Genomic DNA, 21,410 nt, shown 5'->3' on the forward strand with positions numbered 1-21,410 from the left:
TACTCTTTGCGATCCCATGAACCGCAGCACGCCAGGCCTCCCTGTCCATCACCAACTCCCAGAGTTCACCCAAACCCATGTCCACTGAGTTGGTGATGCCATCCAACCATCTCATACTCTGTGGTCCCCTTCTCCTCCTGCCAGCATCAGGGTCTTTTCAAATGAGTCAGCTCTTCGCATGAGGTGGCCAAAGTATTGGAGTTTCAGCTTCAATATCAGTCCTACCAATGAACACCCAGGACTGATCTTTAGGATGGACTGGTTGGATCTCCTTGCAGTCCAAGGGACTCTCAAGAGTCTTCTCCAACACCACAGTTCAAAAGCATCAATTCTTCGGTGCTCAGCTTTCTTTATATTCCAACTCTCACAACCATACATGACCACTGGAAAAACCATAGCCTTGACTAGACGGACCTTTGTTGACAAAGTAATGTCTCTGCTTTTTCATATGCTCTCTAGGTTGGTCATAACTTTCCTTCCAAGGAGTCAGCGTCTTTTAATTTCACCATCTGCAGTGATTTTGGAGCCCAGAAAACTAAAGTCAGCCACTATTCCCACTGTTTCCCCATCTATTTGCCATGAAGTGATGGGACCGGATGCCATGATCTTCATTTTCTGAATGTTGAGCTTTAAGCCAACTTTTTCACTCTCTTCTTTCAATTCCATGAAGAGACTCTTTAGTTCTTCTTCACTTTCTGCCATAAGGGTGGTGTCATTTGCATATCTGAGGTTCTTGATATTTCTCCCAGCAATTTCGATTCCAACTTGTGCTTCCTCCAACCCAGCGTTTTTCATGATGTACTCTGCATATAAGTTAAACAAGCAGGGTGACAATATACAGTCTTGATGTACTCCTTTTCCTATTTGGAACCAGTCTGTTCCATGTCCAGTTCTAACTGTTGCTTCTCCTCTTTACTTGTCTACAAATATCACAAAACAGGCATGCATAATTTTGCAGGACAAAGAGTAAGATCTAAAACTTTGCAGAACATTTCTACAAAGTTAAAATTAGATTTTGGATTCTTCCTTCCTCTTAGATTTTTGGATAGCCCAGAACTTGAGGGGTTGGGCTCTAGGAACATCAGTGACAGCTTATCCAGCACATGTTTGTCCAAATAAGAAGAGATTGTCACATGGCAAAAGGCCAAAATACTTAATCCATTTGTCCCTTGGTTCCTCTGATGAACAAGTGATATAGCAGATATTTAACTTAAGAAGATGACTTGTCAAGGTTTTCATTGCAGTTAAAAGTCTGGTAAAGGGCTTTCTTAGTCTTGAGAAGAGAATAGACATGGATAATAACAAGGTAAACAACACTGGCTCTTCCATGACAGTACCTTTGGAAGTATTTTACTGAAGTCATCTCAAACTAGTTTTATATCTTTGTGTGCCAGGAAGAGGGAGAGGTGAAGTGTTTTGCTATAATCACGTAGTGAACATCAGTGACTGAAAGGCAGGCATCCCATAGTGACTTCCTGGCAGGATGTTCACCACCTGAGCAAACCAGCTGCTCTTCTCACCATCATTTTAAACTTTGAACTGTTTGTATCCATTCTTCAAATGCGCAAATGTGTTCTTTCCACGCAGAGTTATAGTGTTTCTGTTGCTGCTGCTGCTGCATTTGAAGTCAGGTCTTTAATCTTGACATTTCCTCCTGGTTCTGAGGCCACCAAGGGAATTTCTCACCCAGTGTTCCCTCATGAACCCAGTACCCTCGACCCTGCGCTGCCCCTCCACCCCACCCCACCTAAGGCTTTGGAGAGATGAGGGCCTACATGTTCACATTTTGTTCTGTACATGCCAAGGACTGACCTCCCACCAAAGGTTTAAGAGATTATGGTGGTGGTTTAGTCTCTAAGTTGTGTCCAACTCTTGGGACCCCATGGACTCTATGTAGCCTGCCAGGCTCCTCTATCCATGGGATTCTCCAGGCAAGAATACTGGAGTAGGTTGCCATTTCCTTCTTCAGGGCATTTTCCCAACCCAGGAATCGAACCCAGGTCTCCTGCATTGCAGGCAGATTCTTTACCAACTGAGCTATTATTTTAAAAACCAAATTCAAAGCTAAATGTTTTCTGGCAGGATCCTGCAAGGAACCACTGAAGACCCCCAACAAAGAAAGTTCTGGAACAAATAACTCTGCTTTCCAGTTTGGCAAGGCACCTCATGCAGTGGACAGAGGCCAGAAGGATAAAGTTGCTTCAAAAGACCCGGTGGGTGAAGAGAGAAAACCGAAGATTTCTCATCTTGAGAAGTTCAAACAGCTGAGTCCCAAACGTGAGATAAGAGCTGGCTTAGCTGCTCTTACAAATCAATAAGGAAAGGATGGGTTCCTTATAGGAAAAATGAGTGTATGAAGGACACTTCCAAAAAGAAACAGGGTTGTTAATTAACACAAAAAAATGTTTAATTAGCATCAATCAAAAAAGTGAAAATGAGACTAACCATCCAAAAGGTAAAGATTAAAAACAGGGACTTCCCCAGTGGTCCAGTGCAGGGGGTGTGGGTTTATCCCTGGTCTGGGAACTAAGATTTTGCATGCCAAGCAGTGTGGTAAAATAAAATAAAATAAAATAATGCATACTATGTATGTTTCCTCTCTGTGCAAAGTTCTGTTGTGCAGTCTTTTCCCAGTTCTTTGGAAAGTGTGTGGTAATATGGTCTGCCCTTCGTCAGATTGGTTTGACTCCTCCTCTATAAGATGGTTTTCTCAAAATTTCCCCTAAGTCTCTGTGGTTTTTTTTTTTTAATTTCTCTATGAAGTTAACTTAATTATTTTAAAGATCTTATTGATTATGATTCTAATATCATAGTACACCCTAAATCCTTTGGGCACATTAAATATCAATAGCATGATTTTAGGTTTATCGAATCCAGTGAAGAGCCTCTGAAGGAATCAATGTTTCATTTAGAAAACTGAACTAGGAATGTCATAAATTCTCAATTTAGGCAAAGTTGGTCACTTGGTGTGTGCTTCCTGTGTTTGGCATATGTGTTTTGCGGGAGGAACAATAAAATATTGTGAATGTGAAGTTTAATTATTTGAACTTATATGCAGTTGAAAACAATTGTATTAGAGCAAGTCTTCTCCTAGGTGCTTTGCTGCTGCGTGGGGCTTCCCTGGTGGCTCAGATGGTAAAGAGTCTGCTTGCAGTGTGGGAGACCCGGCTTTGATCCGTGGGTCGGGAAGATGCCCTGGAAGAGGAAATGGCAAATCACTCCAATATTCTTGCCTGGAAAATCCCATGGATGGAGGAGCCTGGCAGGCTACAGTCCATGGGGTCGCAAAGAGTCGGACGTGATTGAGTGACTTCACTCGTTACTTGCTTGTTGCTGGGTAAGGGTAAGATGGCCAGGGAGTTACGCTGAGGGAACTATGTGTGCTGTTGAACTCACGCCCAGGCCAGGCCATTAGCACCACTGTCCTTTCCACCCTCTTCTGGTGGCTGGAGCTTTTACTGCCCTGACTTCCAGGACTTCCCCTTCCCTTCCCCTGTGCTGTCTGGTAACTGGGAGCAGCAAAGTTGGTGGCTCTGTTGGTGCGGTCACGATGGTGCGGGCAAGTTACCATCAATACAGCAATTGTTATCCAGCCTGAACATCATCCCAGTTTCACTGGAGAACCTGGGCAGTGGATAATGGAAGCTGTTTCACTACTTTATGTAGAGCATTTATTGTCATGACTAGTTGGGAGTCCAATAGCAGCAAAAACAGTGCAGATGTAAAGCGAGGTCTTTCACCTTGGCGGTGAACAGGTGTCTTCCTGTGGTCCTCAGAGATCATCCAGCGGGTATTCCCATGTGAGAACTGACTAGCTATGGAGATGTTCAGAATTCTCATACCCAGCCAGCTGTATGCCATGCTGCTCATTAAAGCAATAGGAGATCTCACCCAGTGAAGAGTATCCCTGGGTGCGTGGAGCGCAAGCACACTATCTGGGAAATGCCTGGGTCAGCTTTGTTGTCTCTACGGGATTCTGAAGAATGAATCCGTGAAGAGTGGCACTGAGCTACTGGCCAGCAGGGCATTTAAAAATGGTATTTTATACCAGTGCTTCTCAAACAGGGGTGATTTTGTTCCCCACAGAGCATCTGACATGTCTGAAGATAGTTTTGAGGATCAGAAGCCAGGGGGAAGGTATCTGGTAGACCACAACAATGCATTATTTGCCCATATTTCTGCGGTTGTGAAACTCTACTGTATATTTAATTTTTCTACTTTGAATACCTAAACATCCATGATTCATTGACTGGCAGTGCCTATTATATGACATAATATCTGGGAAGAAAGCCAAAATATCAAAGTGATGCTTGGCGGAGAGACTTCTGTCTGAATTATAGTGATCCAGTGTTTAAATGTATCATTGAGAAGGAGAAAAAAAGAATCTTCTCTGTTTTGACTCTTCACTATTATATTTCTAGAATAAGTACTTTTGTTTCCCCCTTTTACTAATTTACCTCTTTGTTTTTGATCAGAGTTAGATGTAAGAAAGGGGCTTCCCAGCTGACTCTAATGGTAAAGAACTCACCAGCCAATGCAGGCAGATGTGAGGATACAGGTTTAATCCCTGGGTTGGAAAGATCTCTGGGAGGAGGGCACGGCAACCTACTCCAGAATTCTTGCCTGGAGAATCTCCATGGACAGAGAAGCCTGTCAGGCTGCAGTCTATAGGGTTGCATAGAGTTGGACAGGACTGAAGCAACTTAGCACACACGCACAGATATAAGAATGTCAGGAGGGCTCATTGTATACTTGCCCAGAGAAATAGCAACTTGATTTTTGTGCTCATGTAAATTTAGACAATTGACTTAACCTCTCTGTGAGTTGATGTTTCCATTTCTCATGGGAAAAGGAGTTAGTGGAAAAGGACCTTTAAGATAACTAGTTTATCATTATCAGAGAAATGCAAATCAAGACCACAATGAGGCACCATTTCACACCAGTCAGAATGGCTGTGATCCAAAAGTCTACAAGCAATAAATGCTGGAGAGGGTGTGGCGAAAAGGGAACCCTCTTACACTGTTGGTGGGAATGCAAACTAGTACAGCCACTATGGAGAACAGTGTGGAGATTCCTTAAAAAATTGCAAATAGAATTGCCTTATGACCCAGCAATCCCACTGCTGGGCATACACACCGAGGAAACCAGAATTGAAAGAGACACGTGTACCCCAGTGTTCATCATAGCACTGTTTATAGTAGCCAGGACATGGAAACAATCTAGATGTCCATCAGCAGCTGAATGAATAACAAAGCTGTGGTACATATACACAATGGAGCATTACTCAGCTGTTAAAAAGAATACATTTGAATCAGTTCTAATGAGGTGGATGAAACTGGAGCTGATTATACAGAGTGAAGTAAGCCAGAAAGAAAAACACCAATACATATACTAACACATATGTATGGAATTTAGAAATATGGTAATGATAACCCCGTATGCGAGACAGCAAAAGAGACACAGATGTATAGAACGGACTTTTGGACTCTGAGGGAAAGGGAGAGGTGGGATGATTTGGGAGAATGGCATTAAAACATGTATACTATCATGTAAGAAACGAATCACCAGTCTATGTTCAATACAGGATACAGGATACTTGGGGCTGGTGCATGGGGATGATCCAGAGAGATGATATGGGGAGGGAGGTGGGAGGGGGGTTCAAGATTGGGAACTCATGTACACCCATGGCAGATTCATGTCAATGTATGGCAAAACTGATACAGTATTATAAAGTAAAATAAAGTAAAAATAAAAAATTAAAAAAAAAACTAGTTTAATTCCTCCTCCCCCAAAGAAACTAATACAACATTATAAAGCTATTTTGTTGTTGTTTAGTCTCTCAGTCATGTCCGACTCTTTGCGATGCTATGGACTGTAGCCCACCAGGCTCCTCTGTCCATGAAATTCCCCAAGCAAGAATACTGGAGTGGGTTGCCATTTCCTTCCCCAAGGGATCTTTCTTACCCAGGGATCAAATGTGTGTCTCTTGCATCTCCTGAACTGGCAGGCAAATTCTTTACCACTGTGACACCAGGGAAGCCCATAAAGCAATTACAAGTAAATAAAAACTAATTAAAAAAAGAAATAATATATTAGTAAAGTGTTCAGTACTGTGTTCATTACATGGTGGTTATTTAATAAATAATGGCAACTATTGCAGTGTTGGTTTTGACAATGTGTAGTCTTTAAACTTTCCAGTGAATTATCAGTTTTACTTCTACACCATGTAATACACCTGAGACGTACACAAATGTTTTCTCACAAATGTATTCTCTTTGTGTTTGTTTTCAGAAATCCTTAAACCAGCTATTTTCAACCCAGAACGTGGCTCAGCAGGTTAATGGGAGCATGCAGTTCTGTGAGGGATCCCAATGCACTTGGAAAGGTGTGGGCCAAAGATTTCCCATCTGTCCTGCTTTCCCACCCTCCTCTCTCCCTGCATCCTTCATTTTTTCCTTATCTTAAAATATATTATTTTTCCATTAGAACAAAAATCAGCATAATTATAAAGTTTGGATAATTCTCATAATCCTCTGTCTTAACTATCCTGACCCCTATCTCCCACTTCCTAGAGGCAACCACCTTAGCTCTGCCAGCTATGCCCCCTGGTATTTACATCTAGTTTCTAAGTAATATTTGTAAACTATAAATTTATTTTTTTATAATTTTAGACTAAATTACAACTTTCTAGCATAGTCAGAACTTAGTTCTCCTGTTTCATTCACTTCTCTGTCTATTTGTATTATACTTTAACAAAGTAAAATTAGTATTTAATATTTATATCATATTACTATACAATTATTATTTGTTGACAAGCCAAATAGTGTACTCTAACTGTACCTCTTTTCTAGTTTAACTCTTTGTTTTTCCTGGAATTAAAAAGTTGCTTTCTCTTTTCATTTATTAGATACCTAGGAAATTATGACTGTGTTCCCTAAATGCTCCCATGCTTTGTTCCACAGCCATCAGTAACCTTTTCCATGTACCTGCGCACATGGGTCCCTGTTTTCCTTGGTGGGCTCCTACCCAGAACCTGTTGAATAGGCCACTCTCTTGGTGAGTGCCACGGCTGTGATTCTGGGACTCCTCTCCGATGCTGGATCCACTGTCCCCTGGCAGCCATGTTGTGCTCTTTCTGGGTCTGCTGGTCTGAACGTGTGCTTATTCCACTGTCACACTTGAGTCATAGTTTGGCTGGCTACAGATGCCAGTCTTACTCAGAACTTTGTGGAAAAGGTATTGCTTTATTGTTTCCCAGCACCCATTGTTGTTGCTGAGCCAGTCATATATTATTGTGACTTCCTATCCTTTCTATGGCACCTGCTTTTTCCCTCTGAATACATATAGAAAAAAAAATTTATTGTTACTGTTTTAAAATTTCATGATGATAAAGGTTCGTGTATATTAAAAAAAAGCCTCACGGTAAACGACAAACTCTAGTGGGTCTTTCAGTCTTGGACACCTGTATCTGTTAATTCTTGGAACGTTTCTTGAATTATTCTTTAGTAATTTCTTCATCTTTGTTTCTTTCTTTCTGAAATGTTGGCCGTAATTGTTACTCCTTGTGGATTAATTCTCTTATTTTTTTCTATTCTATTTTTCATCTAATTTTCTTTCTTTCTACTTCTAGGTGTTACCTCATTCTGTGTACTAGCCTTGCCATTTACATTTCTTTTGGCTATCCTAGTTTTAATTTTAAAGTTCCTTGGACTCCGTCAGGCCTCTCTCTCTCCCCTTGCCTTCTCCCTCTCTCCTGCCCTCATTTATTTCCTCTCCATCCTCCCTGCCCCTTCTTTCCTTCCTTCCTTCTCTCTTTCCAGCATCCTGTTCATGCTCCATGTATATACTATTTTCTCTTATTTCTCGAAAAATTTCATATAAAGCATTAAGAGGTTTGCTGTTCTTCCTGAATTGTCTTTCTTTGCTTAGCTCTTCCCCCAGTAGTTTTGGTTTCAGTCTTTCAGAGTTAAAGCTTTCTGAAATGTGTGGTGTTCTGGAAATAGAACTAAAGAATTGTGGGCTACTAAAATCATGGCATCCAGTCCCATCACTTCATGGGAAATAGATGGGGAAACAGTGGAAACAGTGTCAGACTTTATTTTTGGGGGCTCCAAAATCACTGCAGATGGTGACTGCAGCCATGAAATTAAAAGACGCTTACTCCTTGGAAGAAAAGTTATGACCAACCTTGATAGTATATTCAAAAGCAGAGACATTACTTTGCTGACTAAGGTCTGTCTAGTCAAGGCTATGCTTTTTCCATGTATGGATGTGAGAGTTGGACTGTGAAGAAGGCTGAGCACCGAAGAATTGACGCTTTTGAACTGTGGTGTTGGAGAAGACTCTTGAGAGTCCCTTGGACTGCAAGGAGATCCAACCAGTCCATTCTGAAGGAGATCAGCCCTGGGATTTCTTTGGAAGGAATGATGCTAAAGCTGAAGCTCCAGTACTTTGGCCACCTCATGCGAAGAGTTGACTCATTGGAAAAGACTCTGATGCTGTGAGGGATTGGGGGCAGGAGGAGAAGGGGACAACAGAGGATGAGATGGCTGGATGGCATCACTGACTCGATGGACATGAGTCTGAGTGAACTCCGGGAGTTGGTGATGGACAGGGAGGCCTGGCGTGCTGCGATTCATGGGGTCGCAAAGAATCGGACACAACTGAGCGACTGAACTGAACTGACTGAAAATTAGTATAACAGTTTTCACACAATCTATCTTTGCTCATGCTCTTGAGTTAAGAGGTTGTCATTTTTTGTTTATTCAGAGAATAAACACTTGGTTTCTTTTGACATGTGCGCATGTGTGTATGGGTGTGTGTGTGTGTGTGTGTGTGTGTGTGTGTGTGTGAACTTGACATCTTTCAACCAACTCATCTCTTTCTAAACTTTTGCTGTGTCTCTGAACCCTGACCCCTTATGGGGTTTCTGCAAGACAAATCAGCTTGCTTTTCTTTACCATGTCCCCTCTATAGGCATTTGAGTTTCATTTTTCATGTTCCTCCTGGTCAGTTATCAAACCTTTACCCATTTTGCAGAAAATTATTGCAGTCTCTTCTTACTGCTCTATTCACTCCCATACTCTTTGTTCTGATATCTCCACACCTTAACAAGTCATTAGCTGTCATTCTGGTGAGGTTGAAAATAGAAGGCAGAGGAAGGACACTTATGTGACCCTTCCCCTGACTTGACTGCACATCTGTTGCTCTGCTTTAGAGAGATCATTGGTGGTGACACTGAAGAAGATTTGAAAGGGAGAGCTGTTGGAAGCAGAGACTAATTAAAAGGAACATTTTATGTAGGGCTCTATTCTTAATTCTCTCAAGGAGATTTAAAATGTGAAATGCATTCCAGATAGGCCAGATAACTAATCTTAGGAAAATGGATCACTGGGATAAATTTTATCCAGATATTATGCATATAAAGTATTTCTTTATGCCTTGTCTATATTTGATAAGACTCTGAAACCTCATAGTGGATACCTTCTGTGACTTGTGAATATACCTATTGGACCCAAAGCTGGTACAAATCTTTGGGTGGTGATGTCATGGGTGCGTCAGGGCAGGTCTGCAGCCATGCAGTGGAGAGATGTTGCTCCTGTGGCAGTTTCTAGAAGGCCTTCCTTCCATTCTGCATTTAATGCTCCCAGTGTCATTTACCCTGCATTCCATCATGTGTTCTCCTTCTTACTTCCCCTTTCCATCTTGGAAGTCTTTTTGTCATTCATGAAATTGTTATCATGGTTGGAAAATAATTGATTAGGGGGCTTCCCTGGTGGCTCAGAGGTTAAAGCATCTGCCTCCAATGCGGGAGACCCAGGTTCGATCCTTGGGTCGGGAAGATCCCCTGGAGCAGGAAATGGTAACCCACTCCAGTATTCTCACCTGGAGAATCCCATGGACAGAGAAGCCTGGTAGGCTACAGTCCATGGGGTAGCAAAGAGTCAGACACGACTGAGCGACTTCACTTTCACTTTCACTTTCTAGCTCTGTGAGAAACTTAAGACAACGAGTGGTTCAGTTAATTCATAAATGCCAAGGAGACTTGCCTGTTACATTTCCCTCTGGGAGAAGATAACTTTGTGCGTGCGTGCTTTTCATTCCTCTGTTTCCCAGCAGTATAAAGGGGACAAACAGTTAGATCATAAAAACAGGCACAAAAGTTGAAGGCTGGCTGAATATTCTTTTGGGTGGTTTGGGAATATACAGTTGGAAGAATGAGTGAATCATATCCTTTCCTTCTTTATGCTTTTCTTTATAATTGTATTTTCTTAAAAGCAAAATATCTGGAGACATGTCTTATCTTAGCTCTCCCATTTTCTTCTGATCTGATCAATAACAAGTTCGTGTTTCTGTAACATGCTGAATATTTGATGTAGAATAGAAATGATATGATGTGTGTGTGCTTATTTACCCAGTTGTGGCCAACTCTTTGTGACCTCTTCGACTGTAGCCCACCAGACTCCTCTGTCCATAGGATTCTCCAGGCAAGAATACTGGAGTGGGTAGTCATTCCCTTCTCCAGAAGATCTTCCTGACCCAAGGATCGAACGTGGGTCTCTTGCATTGCAGCCGTATTCTTTACCACTTGTGCCACGTATATTCTGTAAAAGCAGAGAGAATATACCTTTATTATTTTGATATCCTAGGAGATCTATCTACCGCTGTGTATGTATGTGTGTATTAATCTCTCTTGTCCATCCTATTTTTTCAGAGAAGTTTTGAATTCACAGCAAAATTGAACATAAAATACAGGGTTCTTGTGTATACCTTGCCCTAACATACGCACAGCTTTCCCCACTATCACCATCCCACACTGGATTAGTACATTTGTTATCCTTGACGAACCTCATTGACACTACTATTATCATCCAAAGTCCATCGTTTACACTAGGGCTCACTCTTGGTGGTGTATATTTTATGGATTTTGGCAAATATGTAATGATACGTATTCACCATTATGACAGCAGATAGGAGAGTCTTACTGTTCTAAAAATCTTTTATACTTCACCTATTCATCTCTCTCTCTTCCTCTAACCCTGTAAAAGTTTTCCTTTTCCTTTTCCTAGAATGTCATTTAGTTGGAATCATACAGCATGTAGCCTTTTCATATAGGAGTCTTTCACTTAGTAGTATGCATTTAAGCTTCCTCCGTGTGTTCTTACGGCTTGACAGCTCATTTCTTTCTAGAACTAAATGATATTCTTTGTCTGGATGTACCACAGTTTATTTATGCATTCACCTATTCGAAGACATCTTGGTTGCTTCCAAGTTTTGGCAATTATGAAAAAAGCTGCTATAAATATCTGTGTAAAGGTTTCTCTGTGGACATAAGCTTTCTACTCACTTGAGTAAATATCAAAATTTGCAGTTGCTGGCTTATATGATAAGAGCATATTTAGTTTCATATGAAACTGCCCAACTATCTTCCAAAGTGGCTGTATCATTTTGCATTCCCACCAGCAATGAATAAAAGTTCCTGTTGTTCCACATCCTTGCCAGAATTTGGTGGTGGTCAGTGTTTCAGATTTTGGCTGTTCTAACAGATGTGTAGTGGTATCTCATTGTTTTAACTTGCAATTCTCTAATGAAATATAATGAAAAAGATGTTGAACATCTTTTCTTATGCTTATTTACCATCTTTCTTGGTGAGGTGTTCAGATATTTTGCCCACTTTTAAATAGAAATTTTTGTCTTTTTGTTGTTGAGGTTTAAGAGTTACTTTGTATATTTTGGGTAAGAGTCCTTTATCACATATATCTTTTGCAAATATTTTTCTCAGTCTGTGGTTTATCTTCTCACTGTTTAGGCATGTCTTGTGGAGAGCAGAAGTTTCTAATTTTAATGAAATCCAGCATATCAGTGATTTCTTTCATGGATCATGCTTTTTGTATTATATTTAAAAAGTCACTACCAGAGAATTCCCTGGTAGTCTAGTGGGTAGGACTCAGCACTTGCACTGCCATGGACCTGAGTTCAATCCCTGGTTGGGGAACTAAGATCCTGTAAGCTGTGCAGCATGGCAAAAGAAAAAAACGTCATTTCCAAAACGGAGGAGATCTAGATTTTTTCCTGTATTATTTTCTAGGAATTTTATAGCTTTGTGTTTTACTTTTAGGTCTATCTACAATTCATTTTGAGTTAATTTTTGAGTTCTCTGTTTTTTTTTTTTTTAAACCTTTTATTTTGTATTGGCACATAGTTGATTAACAGTGTTGTGATAGTATCAGGTGGACCACTAGGAACTCAGTGATACATATGGATATACATGTATCCATTAGGCATAGTTGACTCTCAATTTTATGTTAGTTTCAGGTGTACAGCAAAGTGATTCAGTTATTTTTTTCCAGATTGTCTGTGGATATTCAATTTTTCCAACACCATTTGTTGAAAAAACTAATTTTCTCGATTTTATTGCCTTTGCTCCTTTGTCGGAGATCAGTTGACTCTGTTTTTGTGGGTCTATTTGTGGGATCTCTATTCTCTTCCACTGATATATTTGTTCTTTTGCAAATACTACACTATCTTGACTGCTGTTATTCAGTCGCCAGGGCGTGTCCAACTGTTCACGACCCCACGGACTGCAGCATACCAGGCTTCCCTCTTCCTCATCATCTCCTGGGGTTTGCTCAAGTTCATGTCCATTGAATCAGTGATGCCTTGATTACTGTAGCTTTTTAGTGAGTCTTAAAGTCAGATAGTGGAGGTCCTTCAGCTTGAATCTTCTCCTTCAATATCGTGTTGACTTTTTTCCACATACACTTTACAACCATCTTGGCAATGTTCACACAGCAACTTGCTGGGATTTAACTTGTAGAGCATTGTATCTATAAATCAAGGTGGGAAGAGCTAATGTTAATAATACTTAGTCTTGTTATCCATGTACATGAAATACCTCTTCATTTATTTAGCTTTTTTGGATTAGAGTTTTGTAGTTTTCCCTTATACAGATCTTGTACATATTTTGTTGGATTTATATTTAACTATTTAATTTGGGGGGACTTCTTGCCTGGAAAATCCCATGGGCAGAGGAGCCTGGTAGGCTGCAGTCCATGGGGTCACGACATGACTGAGCAACTTCACTTTCACTTTCATGCATTGGAGAAGGAAATGGCAACCCACTCCAGTGTTCTTGCCTGGAGAATCCCAGGGACGGGGGAGCCTGGTGGGCTGCTCTTTCCGGGGTCGCACAGAGTCGGACACGACTGAAGCGACTTAGAGGCAGCAGCATGTAGATGATATTGTGCTTTTAAAGTTGCAGTAGCTTGTTGCTAGTATATAAGAAAGTAATTGACTTTTGTATATTAATCTTATATCTTTTTATAATCTGCCATTAGTTCCAGAAGTTTTTTGTTGGTTCTTTGGGTATTACTTAAAAAAAATACATAATGTTATATTAGCTTCAGGTATGCAACATTAATGATATATTTATATATATTATAAATGATCACCACAATAAATCTAGTTTACAACTGTTACCAGATGTAATGACAGAAGAATTTTTTTCTTGTGATGAGAACTTTTAAGATCTACTTTTAAAACAACTTTCAACATGCTGTACATTAAATTCTCATGATTTATTTATTTTGTAACAGTTTGTACTTGATTTTTTTGAACCATTATTGGCAGTGCTTGAGTATATATTTCTAGTAACCATGTAATTCTCACAATTGCAGGTTTTCATAGTTAGTACTGAGTCTATGAGTAACAGTCTGGCTTCTTGGTGCAGCATTGTGAAGCTCTCTTTCATTTATCAGAAGCTATGTGGTCATAGGGACCACAAGTCACCTAGGTGGGCTCATTTCCTGTTGATCATGTTATTCTCAGTTTGATGCAAGACAGGTGGTTGGAAAGATGAAAAGACAGTGGCTTGTGGTTTAGACTTAGTGGGGTCTTTTGATGAGAAGTAAAACTGAGCACAAGATATAACCTTAAATTCAGATAGTCATGGGTAACACTAGCCTAAAGTAACTCTGTGTGCTCTGGTACAAAAACAGTGAGAAAAAGAGTAAAAATCAATGAATCAACAGTTTTATCGACAAAGACTCAGAGCAGAGCTTAGGTCTATTAGAGAATTGTTGATATTATAGACACATGGATACATGAACATTGCTTTGGTCTTAAAATCTCAAGTGACAAAACAAATATTCAAAGCATGATGTAGTGTCTCTGTGTGCTGCCCACAAGCTCTGTCATTACATTTAGGTCTGGTACTCATGTGCTTTTTATTATAAATGTCATTGAATATTTTTTTTAAGTGTTTAAATAAATTGTGAAGTCTGTTTCTTCCTTTCCTCCCCCTGCAGCTTGTAATTCAGTTTTATCATGATGACCACTTTCTTGTTCACTCCAATATCTCTTAACTTGCAAGGATTAATATTTTGTTTTCAGGATTATAGTGTAGAACTGTTTGTTTCTTGCAGGCTGCAGCAATGGAATCAGAGATGGATACTTCCAAAGATTCAGTGATATAAACTATCCCATACTCCAGCCAGAGGTGAAGATTCATCTTACAGGTCTTCGAAATGACTATTGTATGTTATTGTTGAGATCATGAATTAAAACACTGAAATGACAGAATGTATCCTGTGCTGTAGCATAAACTTGAAATTTGATTCTGGAAGAAGCAAATGGCCTTGTGCCTCATGCTTAAATGGTGTACCATCCAAATATGTTTACTACTGTGAGTTTTTCATTGTAGAATTTTCATGTTCAGGAATGGGCATTGTTTGTCTTGGTGGGGCACAAGAAGCACACACTGTAACAGAATGGACTGTATAAATGATGACCTACTCCTATGCTTATATTTTAAACATGGATAAATCCTACCAGTCAAACAACTGCATTGGCTATTTGTCCCTAGTTTCTTCTTATGTCTCTAGCTTGTGATCCAGTTGGGAAAATGAGACTAACTCGCATTGAACTGCTACCAACATGCCAGTGTAGAGTATAAATAATAAATTGTGGGGTATAAGGAGCTGTAAGACTGCATATAGTTTGGTGATCTTCGGAACTGTCTGGAAAGACTTTGTGGAAATACTAAGACTTGAGATGAATCTTAAAAAGATGGGTAGGATTGGAGGAGTGGAAAAGAGAAGACAGAGCATTTTCAGCAATGTTAGCACCATGAACAAAGGCAGTTCAATTCAGTTCAGTTCAGTTGCTCAGTCATGTCCGACTCTTTGCGACCCCATGAATCGCAGCACTCCAGGCCTCCCTGTCCATCACCATCTCCCGGAGTTCACTCAGACTCATGTCCATCGAGTCCATGATGCCATCCAGCCCTCTCATCCTGGGTCATCCCCTTCTCCTCCTGCCCCCAATCTCTCCCAGTATCAGAGTCTTTTCCAATGAGTCAACTCTTCGCATGAGGTGGCCAAAGTACTGGAGCTTCAGCTTTAGCATCATTCCTTCCAAAGAAATCCCAGGGTTGATCTCCTTCAGGATGGACTGGTTGGATCTCCTTGCAGTCCAAGGGACCCTCAAGAGTCTTCTCCAACACCACAGTTCAAATGCATCAATTCTTCGGTGCTCAGCCTTCTTCACAGTCCAACTCTCACATCCATACATGACCACAGGAAAAACCATAGCCTTGACTAGACAGACCTTAGTCGGCAAAGTAATGTCTGTGCTTTTGAATATACTATCTAGGTTGGTCATAACTTTTCTTCTAAGGAGTAAGCGTCTTTTAATTTCATGGCTGCAGTCACCATCTGTAGTGATTTTGGAGCCCAAACAAATAAAGTCTGACACTGTTTCTACTGTTTCCCATCTATTTCCCATGAAGTGATGGGACCGGATGCCATGATCTTCGTTTTCTGAATGTTGAGCTTTAAGCCAAATTTTTCGCTCTCCTCTTTCACTTTCATCAAGAGGCTTTTTAATAATAATCAGTGGCAATGAGGAGGATACTTTGGGGAGTGGGGAATAGGGGGTGGATGCAGATTATAGAGAAATTTCAAAGTGTGAAGCAGATTTTTAGATTTGTTGCACAAATTCTCAACTAAGCGAAACATCAAAGGAAAATTCATGGCAGAGTACGCAGAATGCATTTAGTAGAAGAGTTACCAAAAAATAAGGGACTATTTTCTCTGCATGAGGAAAAATATATGGGAGGAGGGATAAGTTTAAGATTATTCCAAGTTTTGAAGCAGGAGAAGGATGGTGTCACCGAGAAGACAAGTTAGCAGGGAAAATGGTATGAGGAGGGAAGACTTTTCTTGCAGTATTACGTTTGAGGGAACAGTGAGACATTTAAGAGTGTCTGGGAAATCATTATAAATGAGGTTGGTGAAAGAGGGGAAAGGCTGGAGTATAGGTCAGATGACTATGTTTGAAGTTGACAGCTAGGGTGAGCTCTTCCGGTGAGGGATAAAGAGCAGAGGGATGAGGTTTGGTTCTGCGGCACGTTTACAGAGAGGAACGGGCAGGTAAAACACAAAATCACTAAAGGGAACAGTTCCCCTCTCATTCTTCTCCTATACCTCCTTCTCTAAGAGAATTTATTGCTATGACTAACGAAAACTGAAGAATTCATTTCAAGAGGTGTTTAAAAAGCACACCACTCATTAAAAACAAGCAAAACCCTTTTTTCCCCCTCTTCCCCTTCAGGCCATAACCCCTTTTGTCTCCCTTTGACAGCAAACCTGTCAAAAGATGTCCATAATTCATAATTTGTTATTTCTTTCCCCATTTTGTTTTTAATCCTTGCTAGTTATGATCAACCTAGATAGTATATTGAAAAGCAGAGATATTACTTTGCCAACAAAAGTCTGTCTAGTCAAAGATGTGGTTTTCCCAGTGATCATGTATGGATGTGAGAGTTGGACTGTGAAGAAAGCTGAGCACCGAAGAATTGATGCTTTTGAACTGTGGTGTTGGAGAAGATGCTTGACAGTCCCATGGACTGCAAGGAGATCCAACCAGTCCATTCTGAAGGAGATCAGTCCTGGTGTCCTTTGGAAGGAATGATGCTAAAGATGAAACTCCAGTACTTTGGCCACCTCATGCGAAGAGTTGACTTATTGGAAAAGACCCTGATACTGGGAGGGACTGGGGACAGGAGGAGAAGGGGATGACAGAGGATGAGATAGCTGGATGGCATCACTGACTCGATGGACATGAGTTTGAGTGAACTCCGGGAGTTGGTGATGGACAGGGAGGCCTGGCGTGCTGCGACTCATGGGGTCGCAAAGAGTCGGACATGACTGAGCGACTGAACTGAACTGAACTGAGTCAGTTCTTAAATCTCACCATTCCATTGAAACTGCTGTTTGTAACATCACCCAAAATTCTTCACTGCAAATCTAACAATCACTTTCTGGAGCTCATTTACTTAACTCTGTCCACCATAGTTGAGACAATTGGTCACTCACTTCTCCTCGATATCCCATTGTCTTTGTTTGCCTCCTAGTTTTCTGTTAATTCTTGCTTGGTTTCTCCCCCCCCCCCCCCCCCCCCGCTGATTTCCCTCCTCTTCTGTCTCTTGGTCTCTTAAATTTCAAAGTGCACCAAGTCTCATTCCTTGGACATCTCTTCTTTCTGACTTCTATGTTAGTTGATCTGTTGGCTTTCTGGCTGTATCTCCTTGTATTATGTTTTTAGTTATTGCTTTAGGGACTGCCATGCAGTCTAAATTTTCTCAGTCTACCTGGAATTACTGCTGCCTATTTTACACAATATGTAAAAATCTTACAGTCTTGTGTTTCCCCAACCCTCAGCTTTTTTGGGAGAGTTACTTTAGTTGTCTATGTTTTAAATCTATGTCCACTGAAAACTTCACCATTGTTAAATGGGTTAAAAAGCCATTTAGTTTCAAAAGACATACATATTTATGTGAGGGAAAAATGGTCCTTATATTTACCCAAATATTTACCAATTATAACATTCCCCTCCATTCCCAAAGAGCCAAATGTTCCTCTTATATAACTTACTTTTAGTCAAAAACCTTCTGTTAGTAGTTGCAGATCAGGTCTCTTATTGAAGGCTTCTCTTACCCTTATTGTGATATATTTGCTTGCTATAGAATTCTGGCTTGCCAGATATATTTTAAGCATTTTAAAGATGTTGCACTGACTTTTGGCCTCTGTGGTTTCTGGTGAGCACTCATTTGAAACCTTGTTGTCTTGTTTCCAAGACCTGAGCCCAATTACATATATGTTAGAAATGTTGTCTGCCTACAGTGCAGGAAACCTGGGTTCAATCCCTGGGTTGGGAAGATCTCCTGGAGAAGGAAATGACAACCCACTCCAGTATTCTTGCCTGGAAAATCCCATGGGCAGAGGAGCCTGTGTAGGCTACAGTCCATGGGGTCGCAAAGAGTTGGACACGACTGAGTGACTTCATTTTCACTTTTAGATTTGTGGATATTATTCCACCAATCCCTAAGGTCCTGTCCATTTCTTCAAAAATTTTTTCCTCCATGTTTTATAGATTGGATAATATGAGTTTTCCTTGTACTTACACACTTTTGGGTTAGGCTGAGGTGTGTGTGGGTTCATATACTCACAATTAGAGGATGCCTTTCTGTGGTCCTCTCCCCTCCCAGGCTTTCTCCTCACACTTTGGCCACCTCGAGCTCCTTTCTCTGATTTCTTTGACCAGAAACAAGGTAGGCTTTCTATTAGAGTTTGAACTACTGCTGTTATTCTGTGATTGGGGCCCACCCTCAGTGCTAAGCTGTGTAAGGAGAAAAGTGGAAAACTCACCCCTGGGTGGATTGCCTCCCCAAGTTTTCACTTCCTTAACTCGATTTACCTGCTTTTGCTGATTTTCCAGAGTTCTCAAGTGTTTGTTTTTAGAATTTTGTTTTGTAGTTTGCATCAGTGGGAGGGATGAGTTATAGGGAGCTTAGACTGCTCTGGTGCAGCTGGTGAGCTTCATAGTCTCATACTGATGTGTGTCAACCAGGATAGGAGTTTCTTATAAGAAATAAGATCAGGTGTGGCTTAGTATGTGGTCACACGAATATGGTTTCTCTGAGCACTCATGTAATTCTTAGAGTGTAAGATACAGAATACTAAGAACTTCCGGTATCACAAATAAGCCAGAGATCACCCCTTCTAGATTGACTGTAGTTAGGCTGTCTTTTGATTAGAAATGATGGTGGCAACTCTCATCTGGATATTCTAGGTCCAAGGATGTCACCATAAGAATGATGTGCTTTTAAACTTTAATGATCTGTCAGGTGAAATCCATGTATTACTTATAATGGTAGATGAAACTGCCAAGTTTTCTAAATGCATCTAAATAAGTATATATGAGCATAAATGATAAGCGTTATTGCTTATCTTGATACAAGCGTTATTGTGTATCTTCATATAAGATTCTATTCCAGCTTTCATTTTTGAACTTCTAATGATCTGATTGGATCCATGATTCTGTTTTCCAGCTGACTGTGGGGAAATCGTTAATCTTTCTCCTCTACCTATAAGTAAAATTGTTTATTTGAAAATATTTTTATTTGGCTGTATAGTCACCCCAATCTGAAATGCTTTCTTATAGATCTGAATATCCTGGACTGGAATTTTCAAAGTCTTGTTGCCATAGCCCTTGGATCTTCTGTGTACATCTGGAATGGGGATAATCACCACAGAATTGAAAATATGTGCTTCAGTCTCCCTTGTAACTACGTGTCTTCTGTGTCCTGGATGACAGAGGGGACCTGCCTGGCCGTTGGTACCAGCGAGGGAGAAATACAAGTACTGGGCAGCGTTTCTGTCTCATAGTGTGCTCTGTATAGTGGCTGGATAACCAAGGTTGACTTTTTTAAAGCTTTTTTTAAAATATGGACCATTTTTAAAATCTTTAATGAATTTGGTACAGCATTGCTTCTGTTCTGTGTTTTGTTTCTTTGGCTGCAAGGCACGTGGGATCTTAGCCCCCTGACCAGGGATCAAGCCCATACCTTCTGCACTGGAAGGCGAAGTCTTGACCGCTGGACCACCAGGGAAGTCCCTAAGATTGACTTTTAATAACAGATTGACTATTTAATAAAATAAAGAAACTTATAGTGATGTGGTACTTGAAGCTATGGGGCGTAAGAGGATATGCCATTCTGGGGTCTTCTTTGAATGCTGTTTAATGAGGATGTAGGGATACTCTGCTTTGTTTTTTCACACAATCTTTCCTTGTGGCACATTTCCTTTTATCCCCTTATTTTTTTTCTCTCAAACTAAAGTTGGGCTTATGAGATCCCCAGTTGTTAGAACGTTGGAGAGAAGTCCTAAAACTGAAATAGATAACCTTCCAGTCGTCCTTTCTTACCTAAAGTCAAAATCAGAAGTAGAGTTACTTAAAAGTAGTGAATTTTTTTCTAATAGGCTCTCTAAAATGGGAGCTTAGCAAGTTTCCATCAATCTCTCTAATTTCCCATGTTATTATTATTATTGCTTATTAGCAACAGATAAACAATATTGCTTGTGCCCAGTGACTCTGGAGGGCCACAGATGGCTCTACTGTTTTTCAATCTCTGTAATGAGCCTGTGAGGGTCATATTGTGATTTCTTCTTATGCCAAAGTTCTCATTCCTAACGTACGGCTTAGAATATCATTTATAGCTGGCAGGAAAGGAGTCTTTTAGCAGTAAATGGAATTCCTGACCCTAGAAATTGTGTAGGCACTCAAATTTTATTTGTTGATAACTGTAGGTGGATTTCCAGCTTTGGAATTCCCATAGTCTGTAGGAACTAGAAGTGTCAAACAGTGATTTTCAACCTTTTGCAGTTGACTGAATTAACATCAGTTCAGTTCAGTTCAGTTCAGTCGCTCAGTTGTGTCCGACACTTTGTGATCCCATGAATTGCAGCACGCCAGGCCTCCCTATCCATCACCAACTCCCGGAGTTCACCCAAACTCCTGTCGCACAGAGTCGGACACGACTGACGTGACTTAGCAGCAGCGGCAGCAGCATGTCCATCGAGTCCGTGATGCCATCCAGCCATCTCATCCTCTGTCATCCCCTTCTCCTCCTGCCTCCAAGAAACTTTTAAAATAAATGCCGTATGCCCAGGCTCTTACTCCCACCATTGAATCAGAATGTCTAGCACCCAAACTCTGCTCCCTAGATGATCCAAATATGTAGACAGCGTTAAAAACTGCTTTAGGGTTAGAGGTGCTGAACTTTCACGAGGGCTGGTGTATCAACATTAACTGGCTATTAGCCCTTTGAGAAGATTGTGGGTTGTGAAAATGCCAAATAACCATGCTTTTTCTTTTTTTTTTTTTCAGTTATGGGATGTGGTCACTAAAAAGCGACTGAGAAATATGCTTGGCCATTTGTCAGTAGTTGGGGCTCTAAGCTGGAATCACTATATCCTTAGCAGGTGAGAAGCATCTTATTGGAACCAATTAAGTTTGCATCACCAATTGATTACAGGTGAACAGAACTATAAAATTTGAAACCAAAACCA

The 21,410-nt window shown here is 40.6% G+C and overlaps 1 protein-coding gene across 1 annotated transcript in view; it reads left to right on the top strand.

Annotated features, from left to right (window-relative positions):
* The window catches only part of CDC20B (cell division cycle 20B), a 71,997-nt gene that overhangs the window by 30,538 nt on the left and 20,049 nt on the right, over window positions 1-21,410 (top strand). Inside the window, exons 4-8 of the mRNA XM_004016988.5 lie at window positions 2,083-2,213; window positions 6,292-6,385; window positions 14,424-14,534; window positions 19,504-19,700; window positions 21,229-21,323. Coding sequence (XP_004017037.2) covers window positions 2,083-2,213; window positions 6,292-6,385; window positions 14,424-14,534; window positions 19,504-19,700; window positions 21,229-21,323 — 628 coding nt within the window. The remainder of the gene's footprint in view (window positions 1-2,082; window positions 2,214-6,291; window positions 6,386-14,423; window positions 14,535-19,503; window positions 19,701-21,228; window positions 21,324-21,410) is intronic.

This window comes from Ovis aries, chromosome 16, assembly GCF_016772045.2.
Source record: "Ovis aries strain OAR_USU_Benz2616 breed Rambouillet chromosome 16, ARS-UI_Ramb_v3.0, whole genome shotgun sequence".
NCBI classification, from domain to species: domain Eukaryota; kingdom Metazoa; phylum Chordata; class Mammalia; order Artiodactyla; family Bovidae; genus Ovis; species Ovis aries.